The sequence below is a fragment of the Vulpes vulpes genome, unplaced genomic scaffold, assembly GCF_048418805.1.
Source record: "Vulpes vulpes isolate BD-2025 unplaced genomic scaffold, VulVul3 u000000690, whole genome shotgun sequence".
NCBI classification, from domain to species: Eukaryota; Metazoa; Chordata; class Mammalia; order Carnivora; family Canidae; genus Vulpes; species Vulpes vulpes.
The window spans coordinates 256685-277998 of record NW_027325818.1 but is presented as its reverse complement, the minus strand read 5'-3'; the positions used below and the strand labels follow the sequence as shown (position 1 = coordinate 277998).

At 38.1% G+C, this 21314-nt stretch overlaps 1 protein-coding gene across 12 annotated transcripts in view; it reads right to left on the bottom strand.

Annotated features, from left to right (window-relative positions):
- HDAC8 (histone deacetylase 8) overlaps positions 1-21314 on the bottom strand; it is a 220873-nt gene that overhangs the window by 126904 nt on the left and 72655 nt on the right. For 11 of the 12 annotated variants that reach the window (XM_072746342.1, XM_025982838.2, XM_025982837.2 and 8 more), the window contains one exon: positions 780-952. The exons of the other annotated variant lie outside the window; for it this stretch is intronic. In XM_072746342.1, the coding sequence (XP_072602443.1) occupies positions 780-952 (173 nt within the window). The remainder of the gene's footprint in view (positions 1-779; positions 953-21314) is intronic. 12 annotated transcript variants of the gene reach the window in all.

The following is a 21314-nucleotide window of genomic DNA, read 5'->3' as shown; positions in this document are numbered from 1 at the left end:
AATACGTGCATTTTAAACTCAATCTGCTTGACTGTGTTATTTTAACACACCCACACCAATCCATTCATCCAATGAAATAAAGATTGTTCCAGATAGAAGATTCTTAGCAAAGAATCTTCAAAGGTAATAAAGAGTAAAGAGTACCTTTCACAAACGTGTAAATGCATCTATTGAATAGACCCAGCTTTATGTTGATTAAGTAATACAAAACATCAGTATACATTGAAGGCAAGGATGCCCAAGAGACTTTAGATCTCTCAATTTTGCTTTATTGTAACAAATCTATGTTTTTTTGGGGGGGTGGGGGGTGGGGGAAAGAGAAGTCATTCTTAAATTCAGCTTAGATATTTAATTAATTCATGTGCTTACTTATATATGAGTAGACTTAGAGTTTTAGTAGTATGTTTCCAAAGGATGATTATTAGAACTGAGAGTCAAAAACTATACTGAGAGAAGATGGATTAAAGTCCACTGGGGTTAATATCCGCTATTCTTAATATGATCTGATGGCACCTTTAACCAAAGAGCACTCATTTCAGGAAGTAAAACTTAGACTTCAGAGTACCAAGGAGTCAATGCACATGCCAAGCTGAGGAGAAGTGTGTCACAGTACTTCCTTATGCTGAATTGTGAAGTGGGCAGAATTCTTTGACTTAGGCTTCTGGATCACATGTAGGTTGATATTATCCAATCTAAGAAAGCCAAGTTTTCTCAGTGTCAATGGACAAAATGTGGAAGAAGGTCAGCATATTCTCCTAATGACCTTCCTTTGTACTCACCTCCTCCCAAAATGAGTGTTGCCAACTGCCACTGAAGGATGTACTTAAGACATTTGCCAATTCCCACTGGAGTCATGTTAAAGGAGCACATGGGATCCCCAGCAATTGTATCAGCTCCCAGCTGTAAAACCACTGCTTTGGGATTAAAGGCTATGTATACTTCCTTTAGTACACTGTAGAAAAGAAAAAGGATATAAAATGTCAGATAAAGATAGGTCAGTTTGGTCTAGGGGTGGTGGCGGTGGGGCAATTGAAGGTAGAGTTAGCAAATAGTGAAGGAAAAAAAAGACCCAACCTATTAAACTCATCAAACTTTCCATCTAAAAAGGGTGAATCAGACTGTATGTAAATTATACCTCAAAAAATTGATTAACAAGAAAAATTTCCCCCACCTTCACCTTACCAAAGACCAAATTTATCCTTATGTTTTGGAACTCAAACTTCCTTTAAATATTCATATTAACTTAACTTCAGCAACCATAGGACATAGTGTACATATTTATTCCATTTTACAATTTGGGAAAGTAAGACATATACACTGAAAATTTCTGATAATTTAAGATTGTCAACATACTTTGAATTTATTATCTTGTTGTCAATGAAAATTGCTGAAAAGAATTAACATGCTTTGAAAGCATAGATGTTATCAGCTTACTTTCTATTATGCTAAAGGACTTCTGGGTTATGAAATGTAGCCCTCCCTAAATCATATGTAACCAGAATATTAGAGGGTAGAAAATGATAACAACTGATCCAAAATTGTAAATCTGAAAGTACCCTAAAAAATAAGTTGTAGTGAGAAATAAGGTGAATAATTTTGGGTAGAATCATACAGTGCTTTTAAATCAATCTAATAGCTTTTTTCCTGACATAGATGAAAAGGAAGTTGTCAATGGGACAGATGACCTTAATCAGGCTTCTAGTATTATCATTAATTGAACACTGACACTGTCCAGAATACATTCTTAAGGTCCTTGCTCTCAAGGGGCTTACAATCTAGTTTCCAGACGAAACATATACCAGTCCTCATGGGTCTGAGTTACTCTTACAGAGACATATAAACAAGTGCAAATTAATATACTTCAGAGTTGAGAAAATACAGAGTCAGAAAGTAATAAAAATGTTGGGGTTAATGACCCCTTCATAATCAACATGTCGAATTATACCAGTGCAGCAAAAACAGAAAATTCCAGATCCTTCTAAAACTGCAAAAAGAATTCAGGGATATAAAATATCATTCTCCCAAATTCATATGTAGCCAGGGTATTGAAACTATTGAAAAGTGCTCAGCTGCAGAGGCTATTCTTTGACTCAAAACTGTTTTGTTTTGATTTCTCATCTATGCAAATATTAAGTGATTGTGGAGATTATAAGAATATTATAAAACTTATGACATATGATTCTTAATAGAGAAATACTCAAGCCTATTCTTTCTCTCATGTGCTTATCTCCTGGTGCAGAGAGAAGATGAGCCACCTGAATAGTTAGCTAACATTTATTGAGCATCTATATATAGCACCCTATTAGCTGCTATCGGGAGACACAGAGGAAGGCATGATATCTGTTCTAAAAAGGTTTTTACTTAACAGGAAGAAGGGGGAGGCAGGAAAAACTAATATTTCTTCATTCATTCTTTCTTTCATTTTGCACATATTTACTGAGTGGCCTCTCTGTGTCCAGCATGTACCTGTACCAAACGTTGCAGGAACAAAGAGGAATATGACACAGCTCTTAATCTTCCTGTGGCTCAGAACAGAGGGGAAGACTCATACTGTGTTAATCAGTAATTAAAATACAATGATAAATGAAGTATCAGAGATGGCACAGAGAAGGGAGTAATGGACTTCTCTAGAAGATGTTAGGAAAGGCTCTACAAAGGTAACTTTTGACTTGGGTCTTACAAGATAAGAAGAACTATAAGGAACCACCTATTAAAATGGCTAAAATGAAAAAATACTGATAACATCAATTGCTAGTGAGGATGTGGAGAAATTACACCACACATAGCTTGTGGGTGGGAATGTAGCCAGTTTAGAAAACAGTCTGGCAGTTACCATCAAAATTAAAAATAAACTTACCATATGACCCACCAATTGCCTTCTTGGGCATTTATACCAGAGAAATTAAGACTTACTTTCACATAGGAATTTGTATACAAATATTCATAGCAGTTTTATTTGTAACAATCCAAACTGGAAACCACTCAGATATACCTCAGTAAGTGAATGGTTAAGCAAACTGTGGTACATCCATACCTCTGGAGTAGTGTTTATCAATAAAAAGAAACGAACTATTGATAAATTAAAAAAAGAACAAAACTTGGATGGCTCTCAAGAGAATTATGCTGGGTGAATAAGGATAATCCAAAATCTATACTGCATGATTCCATTATATACCATTTGTTAAATAACAATTTGAAGGACGGAGAACAGATTGGAGATTTCCAGTAATTAGGGATGGGTGTGGCTATAAAATAGTATATGAAGATAGCCTTGTGGTGATGGTACAGTTTTGATTTTGGTGGTGGTTGTCATAATGCAATCTATTTGTGTGATAAAAATCTCATACAGCCCCCCCCATCCTCCCACACACAAGTGCATATATAGTTGGTGAAAACTTAATAAGCTCTATGAATTGTACCTATGCCAACTTCTTGATTTTGATGTTGAATTATAATTGTGCAGGATGTCAACATTGGAGGAAGCTGGAGGATGGGTGCATAGGACTTTCCTGTACATTTCTTTGCAACCCCCTTTTAATCTATAATTACCTCAAAATAAAAAGTGAAAAAGAAAGATTAGGAGAAGTTTACAGGCATATGAGGTGAAGATCCTGGAGTTGGCAGCAGGAATGGTTGTGAGGGTTATTGGTAGGAGACTAGGTTCAGAGAAGAAATTGCACACACAAAAACACGGTGGCTTGAAACAGGCAGTGGTGGGAGTCAGGCCAGTGAATAAATGTGGGTTGGGGCACAAAGGGCCAAATATGCCAGGCAGGCTAATGAGTGGAGATTTTTACTTCAAGAGTGTGTAACATTTCAAACATCGTGTGCGTCTGTGTGTTTACATGCATGTATGTGTGTTGGGGGAATGATCAAATTTACATTTTGAAAAGATACTCTGGCTAAAGCATAGAATAGGCTGAAGGTTATCAGGGGGCTTTTGCAAGTGAGGACAGCTTATGAATTGAGAGCTACACGGTGTACACTCTTAAAGACTGAAAGTCTTCATTTGGTTTGATAGTCAAATAGGAGTCACTGGAGAAGTATAGGTACTGATGTTGCTGAAAAATGATGCTTAGGAACTTTGATTTTTGCTGTTGCATGGAAGTCCAAAGAGAGAAAGTCTGGAGGCAGAGGGGTTGACAAAAAGGATATCAAAGCTTCTAAGCACAAGAGCAACAGGAAGCAAGGTAAGACAAATTTGGGGGAAAAAATGAGAGGGCGAGGTGACAGATTGGGTGGGGGTGGGGGTTGGTCAGAGTAGAAAACACACTGTGCCAATTCCTCCAGAATTTGTAGGATGGAGAAAGAGAAATGGAAATATTCCTTTTCCTATTACTACTTCCAAATCCAGTATTCTTTCCTCTCATCAATTTCTCCTCTTTTGAGTCCATGTCATTTGCTTATACACTCAAACACTATCAAAAGTCCTATCTAAAGACCTACCAAGGTACTCTTTCACCTCCCTTGAGGACTTTAGCACATGGTCCATAAATTTTTTTGTCTCTCCCTTTCCTTGTCATTATTTTTTGCAGTTCACTATTCATTTGTTTACTCAGATCTTGATTCAAGCATCTATTCTTATCTATGCTGGGCACTAGAGATAGAGAAATAGGTAAGACCCAGGGAGCATCTTGTCCAGCAAGGAAAGAAGATGAAAACAAATAACTATGATAAGTGCTATAATATCCATCCATTCATTCAAAAAAAATGTTAACCAGGCACTACTGTATACCAGGTACTATGTTGGGCAATGGGTTTACTGTATTGAACAAGAGACCTGCCTCTTCCCTCTGTGACCCTTCTAATTCTCTGAAATCACAGTTTCTTACCTTTTGAACAATGATATCCACCTGCACTCCACTTTAGTTATATATACACATAGACATGCTTTGGGGCCTGATTAGGAAGTGCTTGGAAATGCTCTACTTCTAACATCCTGGACTATGAACTGCTTTTTCTGTGTACAATTTTCTATCTTCCTGCTGAACTTGTTCTTTTTTCTCACTTTAACTCCTGTGACCTTATCATTCTCCTATTTTCAAAGTCCACGAGTCTATCTTTTGTCCTCATTTGCTTCCCAACTCATTTTGGAGAATATGATTAGTCATTTCAAAAACTCTTATTAGCATACTTAATTCCCTCACATCTTTGTCATTTTTGCCTTGTCAATCCTTAAGTTCTTGGATAAATCACTCTATCATAATTTTTTGCTCTATTCTGCTGGAGAAAGCTGAGAAGTCAAACCAATTGCTTCCTCCACAGTTTATGCTTACAACTCCAATTCAACAAATTCCATAAACATTTTTTGAGTGATTAATATGTGCCACTCCCTCTGTGCAGCTTGACAATCATTTGCTTTACCTCTTGTTGGTAAACAATTACATTTCTTGCAGCATCTAGTCTAATTTTTTTTATCTCACACACACAATTTTTAAAAAATTCCATAAAGGTTTTTTAGTTAATAACAATCTTCTTTACATCTCAAATTCCTCACATTGACATGAGACAAATTTTTTTAATTATTATTTTTTATTATTGGAGTTCAATTTGCCAACATATAGCATATCACCCAATGATCATCCCGACAAGTGCCCCCCTCAGTGCCCATCACCCAGTCACCCCAACCCCCCTGCCCACCACCCTTTCCACTACCCCTCGTTTGTTTCCCAGAGTTAAGTGTCTCTCATGTTCTGTCACTCTTTCTGATATTTCCCACTCATTTTCTTTCCTTTCCCCTATAATCCCTTTCACTATTTTTTATATTCCCCAAATGAATGAGACCATGTAATGTTTTAAAAAATATGAATATAATGAGTATACATTCTTGATGCTAAAAAATTAAACAAATAAAATCTATCAAATAAAAGTGAAAAATCTCTCTCCATCTCCACTCCCTCTTCAGAGGTAACTGCTGATTCATGACACATGGCTTCAACCAACTCCGTCAAGTTGACTGCCTCATACTTGACTGAGCTGGTTGAAGTTATGTGTAATAAATGCCTTCCTCTAAAAAAAAAAAAAAAAAAAAAAAAAATGCCTTCCTCTACCTCTTTTCTTTATCTGACAATGTCTTGCCTCACATTCCTCTTTTTCCTCGAGGCTGATTTCACCACCCAGGCACTAGATTCTTTTTCCTGTTGCTCTAAGGGCCATGTATCACCATTAAGCTCTTTCTTCTATCTTTAGTCTTTGCCTTCCCACTAACTCTGTTCCTTTAGGTTTAAGTTGCCTATCTCCTCCTCCCCTTCTTAGCACTGCCAAATTTACCCACTTAAAGGCCACCTATCCATCTTTGCAATCCAGTTTCTGATCTTATTGTTCTTAGTTTCTCTCTTGAGGGGAGAGAGACCTCTGGGTTATGATATCCAAAAATTTTTTTGTTATATTTTTTAATTTCTCAGAAGAAACTGTCAGTTGATACTACTAAAAAATCTGCAGATGGTCATCAGTGGCTACAGCTCCATTAAAAAATATTTTTAAATCTTTATAAAAGCAACTTTATTGATATTCACATAATATACAATTCCCCATTTAAAGTGTACACTTCAACAGCTGTTAGTATATTCACAGAGCTGAACAATCATTACCACAATGACTTTCAGAACATTTTCATGATCCCCCAAAGAAACTCTGTACCCATTAGCTGTTACTACCCATTCCTACCACTCTTCAATCCCCAGGCCCTGGCAACCACTAATCTACTTTCTGTCTAGGCAAATATATTTGTCTGATTTTGACTGTTCATATAAATGGAATTATATAATATGTGGTTTATAACTGGCTTCTTTCATTTAATATAACATGTTCACAGTTCATCCATGTTGTAGCATATATATGTGTGTGTGTGTGTGTGTATCAGTACATTATTCCTTCTTATGACCAAACAATATTCCCTTTTCTGTATATACCAAATTTTATTTATCCATTCATCAGTTGAGGGACATCTGGGTTATTTTTACTTTTTGGCTAATATGAAAAATGCTGCTATGGACATTTGTGTATAAGCTTCTGTGTAGATAGGTTTTCCTTTTTATTGGTTACATTACCTAGGAGTAGAATTTTTGGGTCATTTGGTAACTTTGTGTAGAAAGGTGACTTGCAGGTACAAGAAAGTTTATGGCAAAAAGTATACTTTCTGGGAAAGATGATTGAGGTGAATCATGGACTGTTTAATTTGCCTCATTTATAGGAACTGTCAGATTATTTTCCACAGTGGTAGCATCAGTTTACATTCACATCAGCAATGTATAGTATATGAGGGTTCCAATTCTTCCACATCTTTACCAATACTTGTTATTTTCTGTTTTGTTTGATTTCAGCCATCCTGCTGGGTGTAAAGTGGTATCTCATGGTAGTTTTGACTAATGAGTATCTTTCCATGTTCTTTTGGTAATTGTATATGTTCTTTAGAGCAATGCCTATGCAAGTACTATGCTCAGTTTTAAATTGGGCCATTTGTCTTTTTAATATTGAGTTGTAAGTATTTGTATATTTTAAATACACAATTTGCCAACATATAGAATAACACCCAGTGCTCATCCCGTCAGGTGCCCACCTCAGTGCCCATCACCCAGTCACCCCCACCCCCCGCCCACCTCCCCTTCCACCACCCCTAGTTCGTTTCCCAGAGTTAGGAGTCTTTCATGTTCTGTCTCCCTGCCTTTCATTTTCTTGATAGCATCCTTTGAAGCACAAAAGTTTTTTATTTTGATGAAATCCAATTTGGAGGATCAGCTTGGCAATCTCTACAATGTCATCTGTGATTTACACCTTCATTTTAACTGTGTTGAACCTGTCATCTTACCTCCATCTCTATTCCTTGTCTCTGTTGATGATACGCTATCCTTTCAGTCACTCATGTTCAAAACTTTGAAGCTCTTTGTGATTCCTCCCTTTCCCTGCTCCTCTTCAGTTACCAGTCTTACACCAATCTCTCTCCTATTCCTTCCTCTCCATTCTCACAGCAGTACTAGTCCTTATGACCTCCTTTGTCGATTACAGCAATAGCTTCCTTTTTTTAAAGATTTTATTTTAATTAATTAATTAATTTTTGAGAGATACAGAGAGAGAGAGAGAGAGAGAGAGGCAGAGACACAGGCAGAGGGAGAAGCAGACTCTATGCAGGGAGCCTGACATGGGACTCGATCCCGGTTCCCCAGGATCAGGCCCTGGGCCAAAGGTGGTGCTAAACTGCTGAGCCACCCAGGCTGCCCCAAAGCAATAGCTTCCTATTTAATTTTCCTGACACAAGTCTCTTACTTCTTCAATCTATCATGCACACACACTAGTATCAGATTAATTTTCCTTAGGGATTGTTTTGATCAAGTCACTTCCTTACTCAAAACCCTCAATATCTCTATATTGTCCTTAGGTAATGCGTACAATTCTTAGCCTATAATTAAAAGTCCTTCATGATCTGATTCCAGTCTACCTTTTATTTTTTTATTTTTTTTAATTTATTTATTCATGATAGTCACACAGAGAGAGAGAGAGGCAGAGACACAGGCAGAGGGAGAAGCAGGCTCCATGCACTGGAAGCCCGATGTGGGATTCGATCCCAGGTCTCCAGGATCACGCCCTGGGCCAAAGGCAGGCACCAAACCGCTGCGCCACCCAGGGATCCCCCAGTCTACCCTTTAATCTTATTTTCCACTAAACCCTTAACTCGGATTATTCTGTAGGCAAACTAAACTGTCCATGGTTCACCTCAGTCACCTTGCCCAGAAAGTATTCTTTTTGTCATAAACCTCCTTGTGCCTACAAGTCACCTTTCTATACAAGTACATCATATCTACTTTAAAAAAATATTTTATTTATTTATTCATGAGAGGCACAGAGAGAGGCAGGGACACAGGCAGAGGGAGAAGCAGGCTCCATGCAGGGAGCCTGACATGGACTTGATCCCAGGTCTACAGGATCAGGCCCTGGGCTGAAGGCAGCACTAAACCACTGAGCCACAAGGCTGCCCCTCATATCTACTTTTTAAAGGCTAGTTCAATTTCCAGCTCCTTCATGGGTAAAAAACTAATAATAATAGCAGCTAACATTTATTGAGTACTTTATTCAAAACGTAGCATTGTTCCTTGTACTTTATATGTATTAGCTCATTTAACTCTTTTAACAATTTATTAGGTATTATTAATTCTATTTTATAGATCAACACAAAAGAGTTAAGAAATCTGTACAAGATACAGATACAAGATACAAGATACTCTGCTCTTAAGTGGCAGAGTTGGGGTTTGAACCCAGGCAGCCTGGCACCAGAGTCAATGCTTTAAACTACTACAGTGTACCTGCTTCCATGACTTACCAAGCTGCTACTCATCAGGAGCTTGTGCTAGCCACTTTATACACATTATTCTGTATAACAGCACTCGCAGGCACAACATTATTATTTTTTGTGTTAATCTTGCTAAGGAAGCTCTGATCATATTATTTCCTCACTCTAAAATCTTCAGTAGCTCCCCAAATGCTCACAGAGTATAGTATATGATATAAAAAGAATATGGTACAAATTTTTATAGTTAAGAATCCCAGTTCTTGCATGATGATTCCCATCCACTTTTCCAATCTTCTTTGCAACTTGTCCCTCTCATACACTTTACAGTACAGCCAAACTAAACCAATGTTCTTTGTACATAGCTCAGCCTCTCCTGACTTTGATCTTTCTGTATCCTCTGTGTAGAAAACATCCTTCTCTATAATCTCCATTTAAACTTGACCCAGGGTAGCTCGGGTGGCTCAGTGGTTTAGCACTGCCTTCAGCCCAGGGCCTGATCCTGGAGACCCAGGATCGAGTCCCATGTCGGGCTCCCTGCATGGAGCCTGCTTCTCCCTCTGCCTGTCTCTCTGTGTCTCATGAATAAATAAATAAAATCTTTAAAAAAATACTTGACCCAGATTTCATAAACATATGCATATTCACACTTTGTAAAGGTATAGTAATTAGCTACCGTTTAGAGGCCAGATCAAATGTTACCTCCTCAATTAAGTCTTTTTCTGAAGCATTTTCACCCTTTGAATACCAATAGCATTTTATTTTTTATGGTTCTTATAACTTTCTAGATTTTATTTTATTTAACTCTAATTGATCATAAATACAGATGTATATTCCCTTATGTATCTATAATGTTAAAATTTCCATTAACTTCCTTGTAGGTAGAATCAATACCTTATACATAGTGGGCATTCAATAAATAATCATTAAGTGAATAAATGAATAAAATATCACTCTAGATTGCTTTTGGGAAAGTTTCCCTAACCACTGTAACAGTACTGTTTGCTACACAGCAAATCATTAATTTTAGTTTTTGGAGAAGTCTAAAATCTCTTCCCCAGAAAGGAGGCAGGGGTGGGGGGAATAGGAAGGATGGACAGGCATCTCATTACATTAGATTAGTAACTTTCCTAGAAACACACATGATATTTATTTGAAATGCATTTTCTTGATGAGAAACCTAATACTTCAGTATTCAGCAGTCCGGTTTTCAGACAAGGCTATGCAAATGAGGAAGAGAAGCTGTGGCAGTTGTTCCTATAGGCATTGATTTGCTGAGGGCTGTGAGTGCCTGATGAGGATGAAAGCCAGGGGTGATGACATTAGTGATGTTTTTAGATAAAGTGAAAAGCTCAAGAACCAAATTGTAGAGTTATCTTCTTTTCTTTTATTCCATCAGGGTAGACCATAGTTTCTAAGGTGTGCCGTTGAGGTCATTCACTTGTGCCACTTTACCTCTAAACACCAGAGGCAGAACCTGGTTTTGTGTGGTTTATTTTTAAATACTTAAAGCCCTAAAGGATTCAACTTGGGGCAATGGGATCCCAGAGAGATGGTGTTACAGTTACCCATAATCAATGCTGATGGTAGGATCAGGTAATCCAAATTTGTCATTCTAGCCAGACTTCTGATGGGGCAGGATCACCTCCTAACTTGTTAACTTGCAAACAGCCTAGACAAGCCTTATCATCTTTATGCTTTCCAATAAGCACTCTCAGCAACCTCTAAAGACTTCCTCAACAGAAATTTAAAAAGGAGGAATTCAAAGTTGAAAAACCAAAAAGGGTAGGATGCAGAGGGGGAGAAGAGAGAAATATGTGTTACTAATGCTGTTCACTCCCCAAATCAGCCTGAGCAAAGTTATTGCCAGCAGCAAAACCTTTTCTGTAATATAAATTTTAAACCCATTGCATTGGATGGGATTCAGAGGGGGATTGTGTTAAGGACTCAAAGTATCACTAATGGAGTCCCAAATGGGAGCTCTTCAACTTTTCACAGGCATGTTTTCTCTAAATTCCCTCAATCCTATCTCAACTCAGGTACTGCTGACTCATTCTGCAAAAACTCAACATGTCAGGGAATGCAGCATATGGTAAATGCCTCAGTGATTCCTGAATATTTTTTATAAATAGTTCAGAGATGCAGAGAAATAGTTCAAAGAGTTCCTTGCAAAGAGGATGATGTGTCATTTTGTTTGGGGCCATGGGTACCTCTTGGCCATATCCAGAAGACATCTAATTTCCTAGAAGTTTCTCTTTCTGCTTTTAGCATCAGACAAGCTTTACTGGTTTCTAAATTAAGATCTTTAGTACAAAAAAAAAAAAAAAAAAACAAAAACCCCAAAGCCACAAAATAAAACAAACCCCAAGCCCCTAAACTCCTAACTACTACCCCCAATAAACAATCTTTACATCCCTTTGGCTATTTTAATTTTCAAGATGCTATTTCTTAACATTTTACATGGACATCTTTCCTCTCATTGCTGAGTCTATTATATAGACACATGAATTCTAATTGGCACTTCTTTCTTTGCTACATGCCTTGTAGTACGTAATTCTACTCATCAATTATATGTCATCTTGGCAATAGAAAGGGCTGTGAACTATTTTTAGTTTATTATTACTTAATCTCTTTACCTCTTTGAAATAAACCATTCTCATTCTCACAGGGGAAAGGGAGTCATTCAGAATTCAAGGACCTTACCAGTGGCCTAAAGTGAATCATTAGAGTTGGAATTAGAATCTAATTCTAATCCAAATCCAGTGCTCATTTCACTCGAGCCCAGTGCTCTTTATTAGCTCTTCTTATTCTAAAAGGTCATAGGCCTGGGCAAGCAGAGTTTATATTATTGGGCAGGGGCTAGGGTGAGCAAGAGGCATGCTGGTTTGGAGAGCTAAGGCTAGAATAAATAAACAAACAAAAAACCCAAACAAAACCAAAATGGAAGAAGACTTAAAAGAATCCTAGATGTACTAATAACTGTTTGTTTTTGGGTAGGACATTTCACTGCTCTGTAACCACCAAGACCATTCACACAGCACAGATTGCATGTGCTTCTGCTATGTCACATTTGGGCATATGTTTTATCCACCTTCTCTGCAGCCTCCACAGCACAGGGTTCAGGGAGAACACTGTACTTGGGGTCAGACAAATCACTTTACTCCTCTGAACCTCAGTTTCCTTCTCTGTAAAATAAGAATATTTTCTCCCTTACAGGGTTATTCTGAAGATTAGACGATAGAACATTCGCAAAAGTCTTCTCCCAGCACCAGGCACATCCTAAGCACTCTCTAATGTTGAATGAATAAATTAATGGCCTGAAGTCAGGCCCTTTGATTGCTATGCCAATTCTTTCAGCCCACTATGATACTGTTGAGTTCAGCACACCACACCAAGGCAGTGAGTTCCCAAATAGTACTCTAATGTTCCCCCAAGGCAGAGAGCAATTTCAGTGTCACTACCTGGTTATACCTGTTCTGGGAATACAGTAATTCCTTTTCCAGTGCTGCCAATCTATTACCTTTCACCAAACACAAAATTCACTTTAAGAAGGGGCAGAAACACAAATGCCTTTCTGTTAGATAGAGGTTGGGATAATATATTATTAAAACTGAAACCGACTTCTCTGATTTCTTGGGCAAAAAATCAGATGGAAGCCAAACAGCTATTTGGCCTTTGCAGACCCTGGATAGTGATGCCCTTGGGGGAAAGGAGAGAGCTGGAATCATTCCAACCTGTAGTTGCAACATTTGTATGTGTACTTACTGCTCCTGCTTATGCTCTCTGTGCTTAGTTTTTACTCTCTAAGCCTTGCAGACTTTACAATTTACCTAGAACTTAGTTTAATACATACAGGTAGAAATACAGGCCTGTATCTCTGTTTCTCATTTCCTAATCATATTTCCTATACTCCCTATATACCTGATACTTCTCTTTCGATTCGACTGCTCTAATTTTCAAACTTAGATAGAAAATAATGATTTGTTAGGGCCAATAAACATGCCCCTAGCTCTTCCCTCACTCTTCTTTACCAAGGGGAGCCTCCCTAAGACAAAATCCTGCCATATAGTTAGCACCTGGTGGAGCTCATCAAAATAAAATATCGTTTCCCAGATGATTGGAAATTTCTGCAATGCTGTCACACAATGAGGTGTGTAAGAAAGAGTTTGGGGATTGATTTTCATCATTAACTTGATATTGCATGTTTTTTGTGAGACTTAAAAAATGCATTTTTATTACTTTTAAGTACTACACATAGAATAACTCCAATTCATCATATTTTATTTTTCTGAGGCAGGATGTATTTTTAACATGTCTATGTTAGAGTATCTGGTGGATCATTTAGGATCAGTGTCCTGTTACTTGATGAAATCCAGATCACTTCAATGAAATCCAGATGGGGAAACTGGGTCTCTGGCAATGGCTGCCAGATCTTCTCCTTATGAAATCTCTCTAGTCTGTATGCAAATTCAAAACTACATATTCTAGAAATCCCAAACCAATCAAGTGGCGCTCCACTTCTTAGTTACTGGACTAAACACAGGGAAGCGATTCATTCTTCCCTGAGGAAATAAGCATGTCTTACATACATCTATTTTGGCACAAAAAGGGCTGGCTAAGCAAATTAATAGTGTAAACAGGATTGCACTGGGGAATGTTTGTCCTACTTAAGAAAATAAACTTTTTGTGTATTTTGTACACATCCACTTACATACAAATAATTGATATGCTAATTATCAATGATTCTTAAAGCTCCTTCCCTGAGGTGCTGTATGGTACTGTTAGCCTAGTTTGAATTACTAGCATGTCCAGTGCTTGAAAGTAATAAAAATGCATTTAAAAATATTCATGATTCAGACCGACTTTCCTCTAATTAAGCTGAGTTAGTGAGGCTTGCCTATATTTAAATAGGATAGATCTTTTTCTACTTTCATTCCTAATATATTTAAGGTGCCCCCACACCCCTTCTGCTACATTCCTCACCTTCCTCTTTGGGATTCTTATGGTTGGAGTGGGTGCACATAAATCCTTTTCCCTCTAGTTTACTCTTCAGCTGTACTGTAGTCTCTAGGCAAACACATTGCCTTTAGTGCCTGGCACACATACGTACACTTTCACTTGTTAACTTGATAGCTGGTTATTTAATATGGCTTTTTCTGAGGAGTCTTTTCTTTGGCCCTTCTTTAAGGATCAATGGGTATGTTTCTTTCCTGATAGTGCAGTGGGTAACAGTGCACAGAGAGCAAAGCTCAGCCCAACTTATCATTGGGCTTTTTTGTCAGGTGGGGGACATCAGATTTAACTTAATCTCTGTACAATCCATGTCAACAGAATACAACGAGAAAGCTCATCAGTGCTGGAAGTTGCTGGGTGAACAGCAGTGTCAGGCAGTCATTCAAAGCTATAATATATGAAAGCAAAGCCTAAAGGGTAGTTTTTCTAGGCTAGACTGAAGGGAAGGAGCAGAGCAGTGATAAGAGAACACTAGAGGGGGCAGAATTAGGATGGGGGTAGGGGATACATGGCGTACAGCAGCTGAGAGGAGTTAATATGATTTTGATGTCAGAACATTCTATCAAGCACAGATACTATCAATTTTAGAATTCTTTTCAGAGCAGCCCTGCACTAAAGGGTATAATTCTCAAGATTTCCATTTAGGAGCAAGGTCTTCCTGTCTCTGGATAGTTTCAGAGCATGTTCTAGCATCAGAACCTATTAAACTGCTGTGGAAGAATCAGGTCACTTTTTCCAGGGGGTAGGGATCATTCAACACTATAAAGAGAGAAGAAAAGGTGCACACCAGATTGATAGAACAAACCCACAGAATTCCAGGAGACTGTCTTCCTTGAATTAAATGAAAAAATATTGCCTGTGAAGACTGTTTGCTGGAGTAGGGTGCTGTCATGATGTCAGGGCTACTTGGTGCAGGAGTTAGGAACTCCTGGTCATGAAAGACACAGGCCAAGAGCAAAAAGAGAACAATATAAGAACTGTCCCTCTAACCACCTGGATTTAAAGCTCAAAGGCTCAGAGCTGGAAAAAAAAAAACAGTTCTCTATTATAACCCTAAATACTGGGGATAGGGAGGGTAAACTCACTGACAGAGGGTACAGGACAATTTAGATAATTGAGCTCAGTATCCTCCCTCCAAATTATTATATTCTTAGGCACTTAATATAATTTGAATTTAATATTTTAAAAGACACATCAAAGTAGGAACAATAAATGAATGGCCCATTTTGGCCTCATTTTCACCTGTGTCTAACATTAACAGTGAATTTAATTAGTGTCTGAGTCATCCATCTTCTAGAAACAATAGGCAATTTTATATCTGCCATTCCACATAGAGCCAGGATAGAAGTTTATCAAGTAGAACAAAAGCATTTAATACAAATATCTTACTTAGAGAGGGCTGAGTTCAAAGTGTAAGGCTTGGAAAATTAATTAGCAGATTCTGTTGCCTTTATTACTGGGCCAAAGTGAGCTAGTGATGATCAGGGTGCTGTAGCTATGACCCAAATGAAGAGGGAGAAAAATTTTGTAAAGGATTTTTACCAGCTATCATGTTGTAATAAAAATGTAAGTAAAGCTATCTAGAAATTCATTCTTAAATATAAATTTCCAGAGAATTTTTCCCTTCTTATCAAATGAAAGAGAATTTCAAAATATTTGTATTGCTTAAAATTTTTATGTGGGAACATGTACTTGTATTGCTTTGCTATATCACCAAACCCAAAACAGTAGGCTATAATTTTTGAGTTTTCTTTCACTGAGGATCTACCTACCTGATTGTAAAACTGAATGAGGGGTCCCTGGGTGGCACAGCAGTTTAGTGCCTGCCTTTGGCCCAGGGCGCGATCCTGGAGACCTGGGATCGAATCCCACGTCGGGCTCCCAGTGCATGGAGCTTGCTTCTCCCTCTGCCTGTGTCTCTGCCTCTCTCTCTCTCTCTCTCTCTCTCTCTCTCTGACTATCATAAATAAATAAAAATTAAAAAAAAAACTGAATGATAAGGAGTTTGGAATCCCAAGTGTAAGATAAATTCTAGATGATTTATCATTACAATGAAAGATAAAAACCTATCATCATTAAAACATCTCTTCTTTAAATATTAACATTAAAAGTCAATAGTGAATGGAAACTTTTCACTTAAATTTCCTTTAGTGATGTCCCTTTGTTCTCATTTTATTCCTTTGGTTTTGGATGGACAGCTTATAGCATGGATGAAGAATCTCTACCCTACACATAGATATGGCCTTCTGCCAGGACCAAGAGATGATATAAATTATGCCTACAGTTGTAAAAATGCAAAATATTAAAAATCTTTGGACTCCTGGGTGGCTCAGTGGTTGAGCATCCACCTTTGGCTCAGGTCGTGATCCCAGGTTCCTGGGATTGAGTCCTGCATCTGGCTTCCCATGGGGAGCCTGCTTCTCTCTGCCTGTGTCATTGGCTGTCTCTCTGTGTCTCTCATGAATAAATAAATAAAATCTTTAAAACAATCTTTAACAATGTCAATCTAAAAAAACACACAGGAGATGGATGTAATTCCATGAGAAGACCTCTATAAAAATGACATGTGACACTATTTACTTTCTAAAGCAGAAAGCCAGGATTTTCTCCATTGAAATCAAATAAAGGAAAAAGCAGATTTAGAGAACTTTCAAACTTTAATTAGGAATTTAAAACCTAAGGAGTAAAATCTGGCAATATTTATATTTGTTTTCTGTCCATAAAATTACAAAGGAAATCCTCAAAAAACCTAAGTTGCACTTTCACGAATGTAAACACAATGAATTATGAATACTACAAATCATGTGGCTCATTTGGATAAACTTAAATGGCTTCTATTTTAAGGAGTTTTCTGTAATGCCCTGAGATAAAATTTTCCAAAAGTCTTGGGGATGGTACTTCTTCCTTGTGAAAAAATTCATACTTCTAGGTGATATTTTGGGGACATGGTAGCTGATGGTTAACAGGCAGAGATGTGGATTCAAACTCTGGCTTTGCCACTTACTAGTTGTGTGACCTTAAGCAAATCAATTTTTCTAAGCTCTAGTTTTCTCATTTGTAAGATGGTAATAAGAATACCTACCTTTGTAGGCATTGTAGATCATATGTTGCTATATGGATCAAATGAGAAGGATCAAATAAATGTTTAGTGCAATTCCTGGCACAGGCAAGTGCTCCCTAGGAGTTAAGCTCCAGAGTGGGAGCCTAATCTATCTTGTTTACCACCACGAGAACCTATGTTGAACTGTCATCTTCAGTCTGTTTTGTATCCATACTCATTCTAAGCACCATATATATAGCTTTCTTATGAGGTATACACTAATTGGATATTTAGTAAAGGATATTTTCTGGCTGTTAGGGCTATACAATGATAGGATAAAAACTGAGAAGTTTAAGTACAACCTTGAATTTCTTCTTCAAACTACACATGTCATAACAGTTCACAGTGGGCAAGTGGTTTGGTCATTTTGCAAGATTTGAGGTTTCAGAGCAGTACCCTACTATTTATCAAAACCTTTCCTGAACCAACAGCAAGGAAGTGCATGTCATTGTCCTTTTGTCCCATAGTCTTTAACTCTAAATGCTCCCAAAGTCATCATCAATACAGTGTTTTAGGTAATAGCTTAAACATTATTACGACTATCTCACATTGCATTCAGATACAGTCAGAGAGCAAAAACAAGTTAAATATAGGCAAAGCAGTATTTCCTCTTTTAGATGACAAACCTCGGAAACCAGCAGACCTCCCTTTGGTAAAACAGCCTTCCTCTCCCATCAAACTTTATGTGTATATGTGCATGTGGCCAAGAAAGGGGAGTGGGCTCTTATGTAAATTAAGAATATAACTATCATGGTCTCAAGCTCTGGTCTCAGAGCTTCTGTTTGAAGAAGGAGGTGTACCTACAAGAACAGTGTTGATATTCCTTTATCTTAGTTAAAAGAGGGTTCTACTTATAATACCAACTCTAGTAGCTCCCATGAGAATTATGGGAAGCTTTTGGGAATCAGTGGCCCTTGCCCTTCCAAGTGAGTATTTTTTTTAAGATTTTTATTTATTTATTCATGAGAGACACAGACAGAGAGAGGCAGAGATATAGGGCAGAGGGAGAAGCAGGCTCCCTGCAAGGAGCCCAATAGGGACCTGATTCCAGATCCTGGGATCATGCCCTGAGCCGAAGGCAGATGCTCAACCACTGAGTCACCCAGGCATCCCCCAAGTGAGTATTGAATGACCTACGTATCTCTGACTGAAATTATCTTTTACATAAGATGGAACCTGAGGTCTTTTGGTGTTGAAAATATCCATATAAATGTTCCTTATCCAGTCTATTAAAAAAAAAACCCTAAGCTCCTCCCCGCTTTTATTTTTTATAAATTAAGAGGGTGTTGCTCAATCTTAAGATGAAACCATTAAGTTGGACTAGCTGGCAAAATCAAAAAGGCTATAGCAGAGGAAAAAGCATACAGGAAGAAAGAAAAAGAAAAAAAAGGAAAAAGGGCTCATGAATCCTATAGGGAGAGGCAGTTCAGGAGCAAACTAGAAATTGAGGGGCAAATGAAAATTAGAGCATCTTTTAAGTGGACCAGCAATAAGAGGTCATTTATTTTTCAAAGGTTAGGAGTGAGCCAGAAGATCAGTGGGTTCATGGAGCATAAAGGATTAAAGGGAGATAGATATACTGAATGACTTTTTTACATGGGTAAGCCATTCCTATGTTGACTATATCTTTTGAGGTAGGCAGATGAGGTCATAATGGAAAATGGACAAGAGACTCTCCTTCTAAGCAACAAACTACAAGTAGTCATAAACAATGACTGGAACTATGCGATATAGTTACCAGGGCTGAACCTCTATAAATCCATTTAGTTGGCAAAGATTGTTTTGCTTTTTGTGCCTTTTCCCTTCTACTGCTCCACTAACCCAATTCCTGCTCCTCTGAATGCTCAGGGTGCTCATGCTCTAACTCTTTCAAAATCTGCTATCAAGAAAAGCTCTGTGAAAGCATACATCTATGGCAGAGTGAAGGTTAGGAGGAGAGGTTGTGGCAAAATTCCATTTTAAGGCCTATTTCTCATTGTAGAATAAAAGTATACTTCCTGTTAAGGGAATTTCGGTCAACAGATAGGAGAGATGTTTGGGTCAGGAAGCCTTCCTGGCACCCTTGGAATTAGAGGTGTCTTCATGTAACACCCTTACCAGACCTGACTTCTGAAAGAAATCAAAGGGGAAAATTATCATACGTCTAATGAAAACCTGGAACCTGTTATTCTGGATGATCACTGTGTAGACTGGCGGTGCGCCAATCACACCGCCAATAATCAGTGCTGGCCTCCTGTATACTAGGGTGGGGGGGGGGGTGGCAACATGGTTTCTGTAAAGAGAAATCATATGTGATCTTCCAGGGATCTTTTCCTTGGGGCTAAATTCACTTTTTAAATGCTTCTAATTAAGTCTGATACCAAGGCTATATTGAAACAGTAATTACTATGGGATTAAAATTTTTTGTCACATAGTAGGAACTGGTTTAGAGAGACAGAAAAAAATATAAGGGAGAAACAGACATTATTCTCAGGGAAGAAGGGTGAGTAATAGATTTCCTTGGGAGAAAGCAAACTATCCAGGTTTGAAGATAATACTCAGCTTTTCTGGGCAGTGAAATGCCAAGTTGATGGAGGATAAAGGTATATCTCAGGAGGTTTTATGATTGGCAGATGGCTTTAATAGGGGCATGTGTAAGGTAATCTATTTAGGGAAGGCCAAATACTACAAACTATCCCTGCAGGATGATGGGTGCTGACTTTTCAAATAAGGCCCAGGAAAAAGCTCTAGGAAACCCTGTGGACAGAGCACTGAAGAGAAAAACTGAGTTTCTTGCTATGGTAAAAAAAGGACAGCAAAATATTGAGTACTCTCAAGAAGGGGATTAAAAGAAAAACAGAATAATTCTCCTTTTACACAGAACCACAGGATACCTTCATTGATAAAGTTACATAAGCAGCTCTGATCTGCACATCTCAAGAAGGAGAGAACAGAGCCTGAGGGGAACAAAGAGAGGCAATTAAAACCATCAATGGCAGGCTCCAAAAATAAAGGCCTTTTCAGTCTGACAAGACGGAGGTAGCCAGGGGACATGATCAAAATCATGAAGAGGCTAGAGCTGCTGCTTGATGACTTGGCTTGCCAAATCTCTTGAGCTAAGAGGCATCTTTAAAGCATAAAGTTTTTATTTTTAATACTTCTGCTTTGTTTATACAACTGCCAGTGATGATGGCCAGTGCCGGCTCCTTTAGGAAGTACCTGTTTCTACCAGAGGTTGGGAGAAATCTGAGCTTAGTGGAGTAGGAATCAAAAGCACCTAAATTCCCATTACTTACCTTAAGTAATGTTGATTTGCTGACTTATAATCAGATTTATTTTCTCTACTGCCAATGTCAGCAGTGAATTTGTGCCTGACCAATCTCAATTTTTATGAGTATGTGTTTACCCTCCCCCCAACCTACCCCATTCTGTAGGGCTTTGCAGCCCCAATGGTCTACACATCGGCATCACACTGTCTTCCTACAAGTGGCTGTAATTCAATCCTTAACCATAGTATAAAAGAACATATTTCTGACCCCAATTTTAACACAAAAGATAGAACTCAAGAACTCATAATGAAGAACTTTCTAAAATTCACACCAGTGGATAGAAGATCTCCATAATGGGAAACTGAAATGAACCCTAATGAAATGACATACATGCAGGTTTTAGCTAAGAAAGTAGCAGACTAGGTATAACCAAAGACAGCTTAGAAGCTCTGCTCTTGGGATGACCTTAATCATATGGGGGAGCAGGTAGGATCAAACCAACAGTGTGGCTCTGTTTCAAATACTTAGCTCTCCTAAACAAGGGATGGCAACCTATAGAGTAAGTATAATGAGCAGTGTACCAGAGCTATATAGGTATACAGTGGCTTTTTTTTTCTAAAAATTTCTTTGAAAACAAGAATCCTATAAGATTGGGGGGCCATTTCATCCTCCA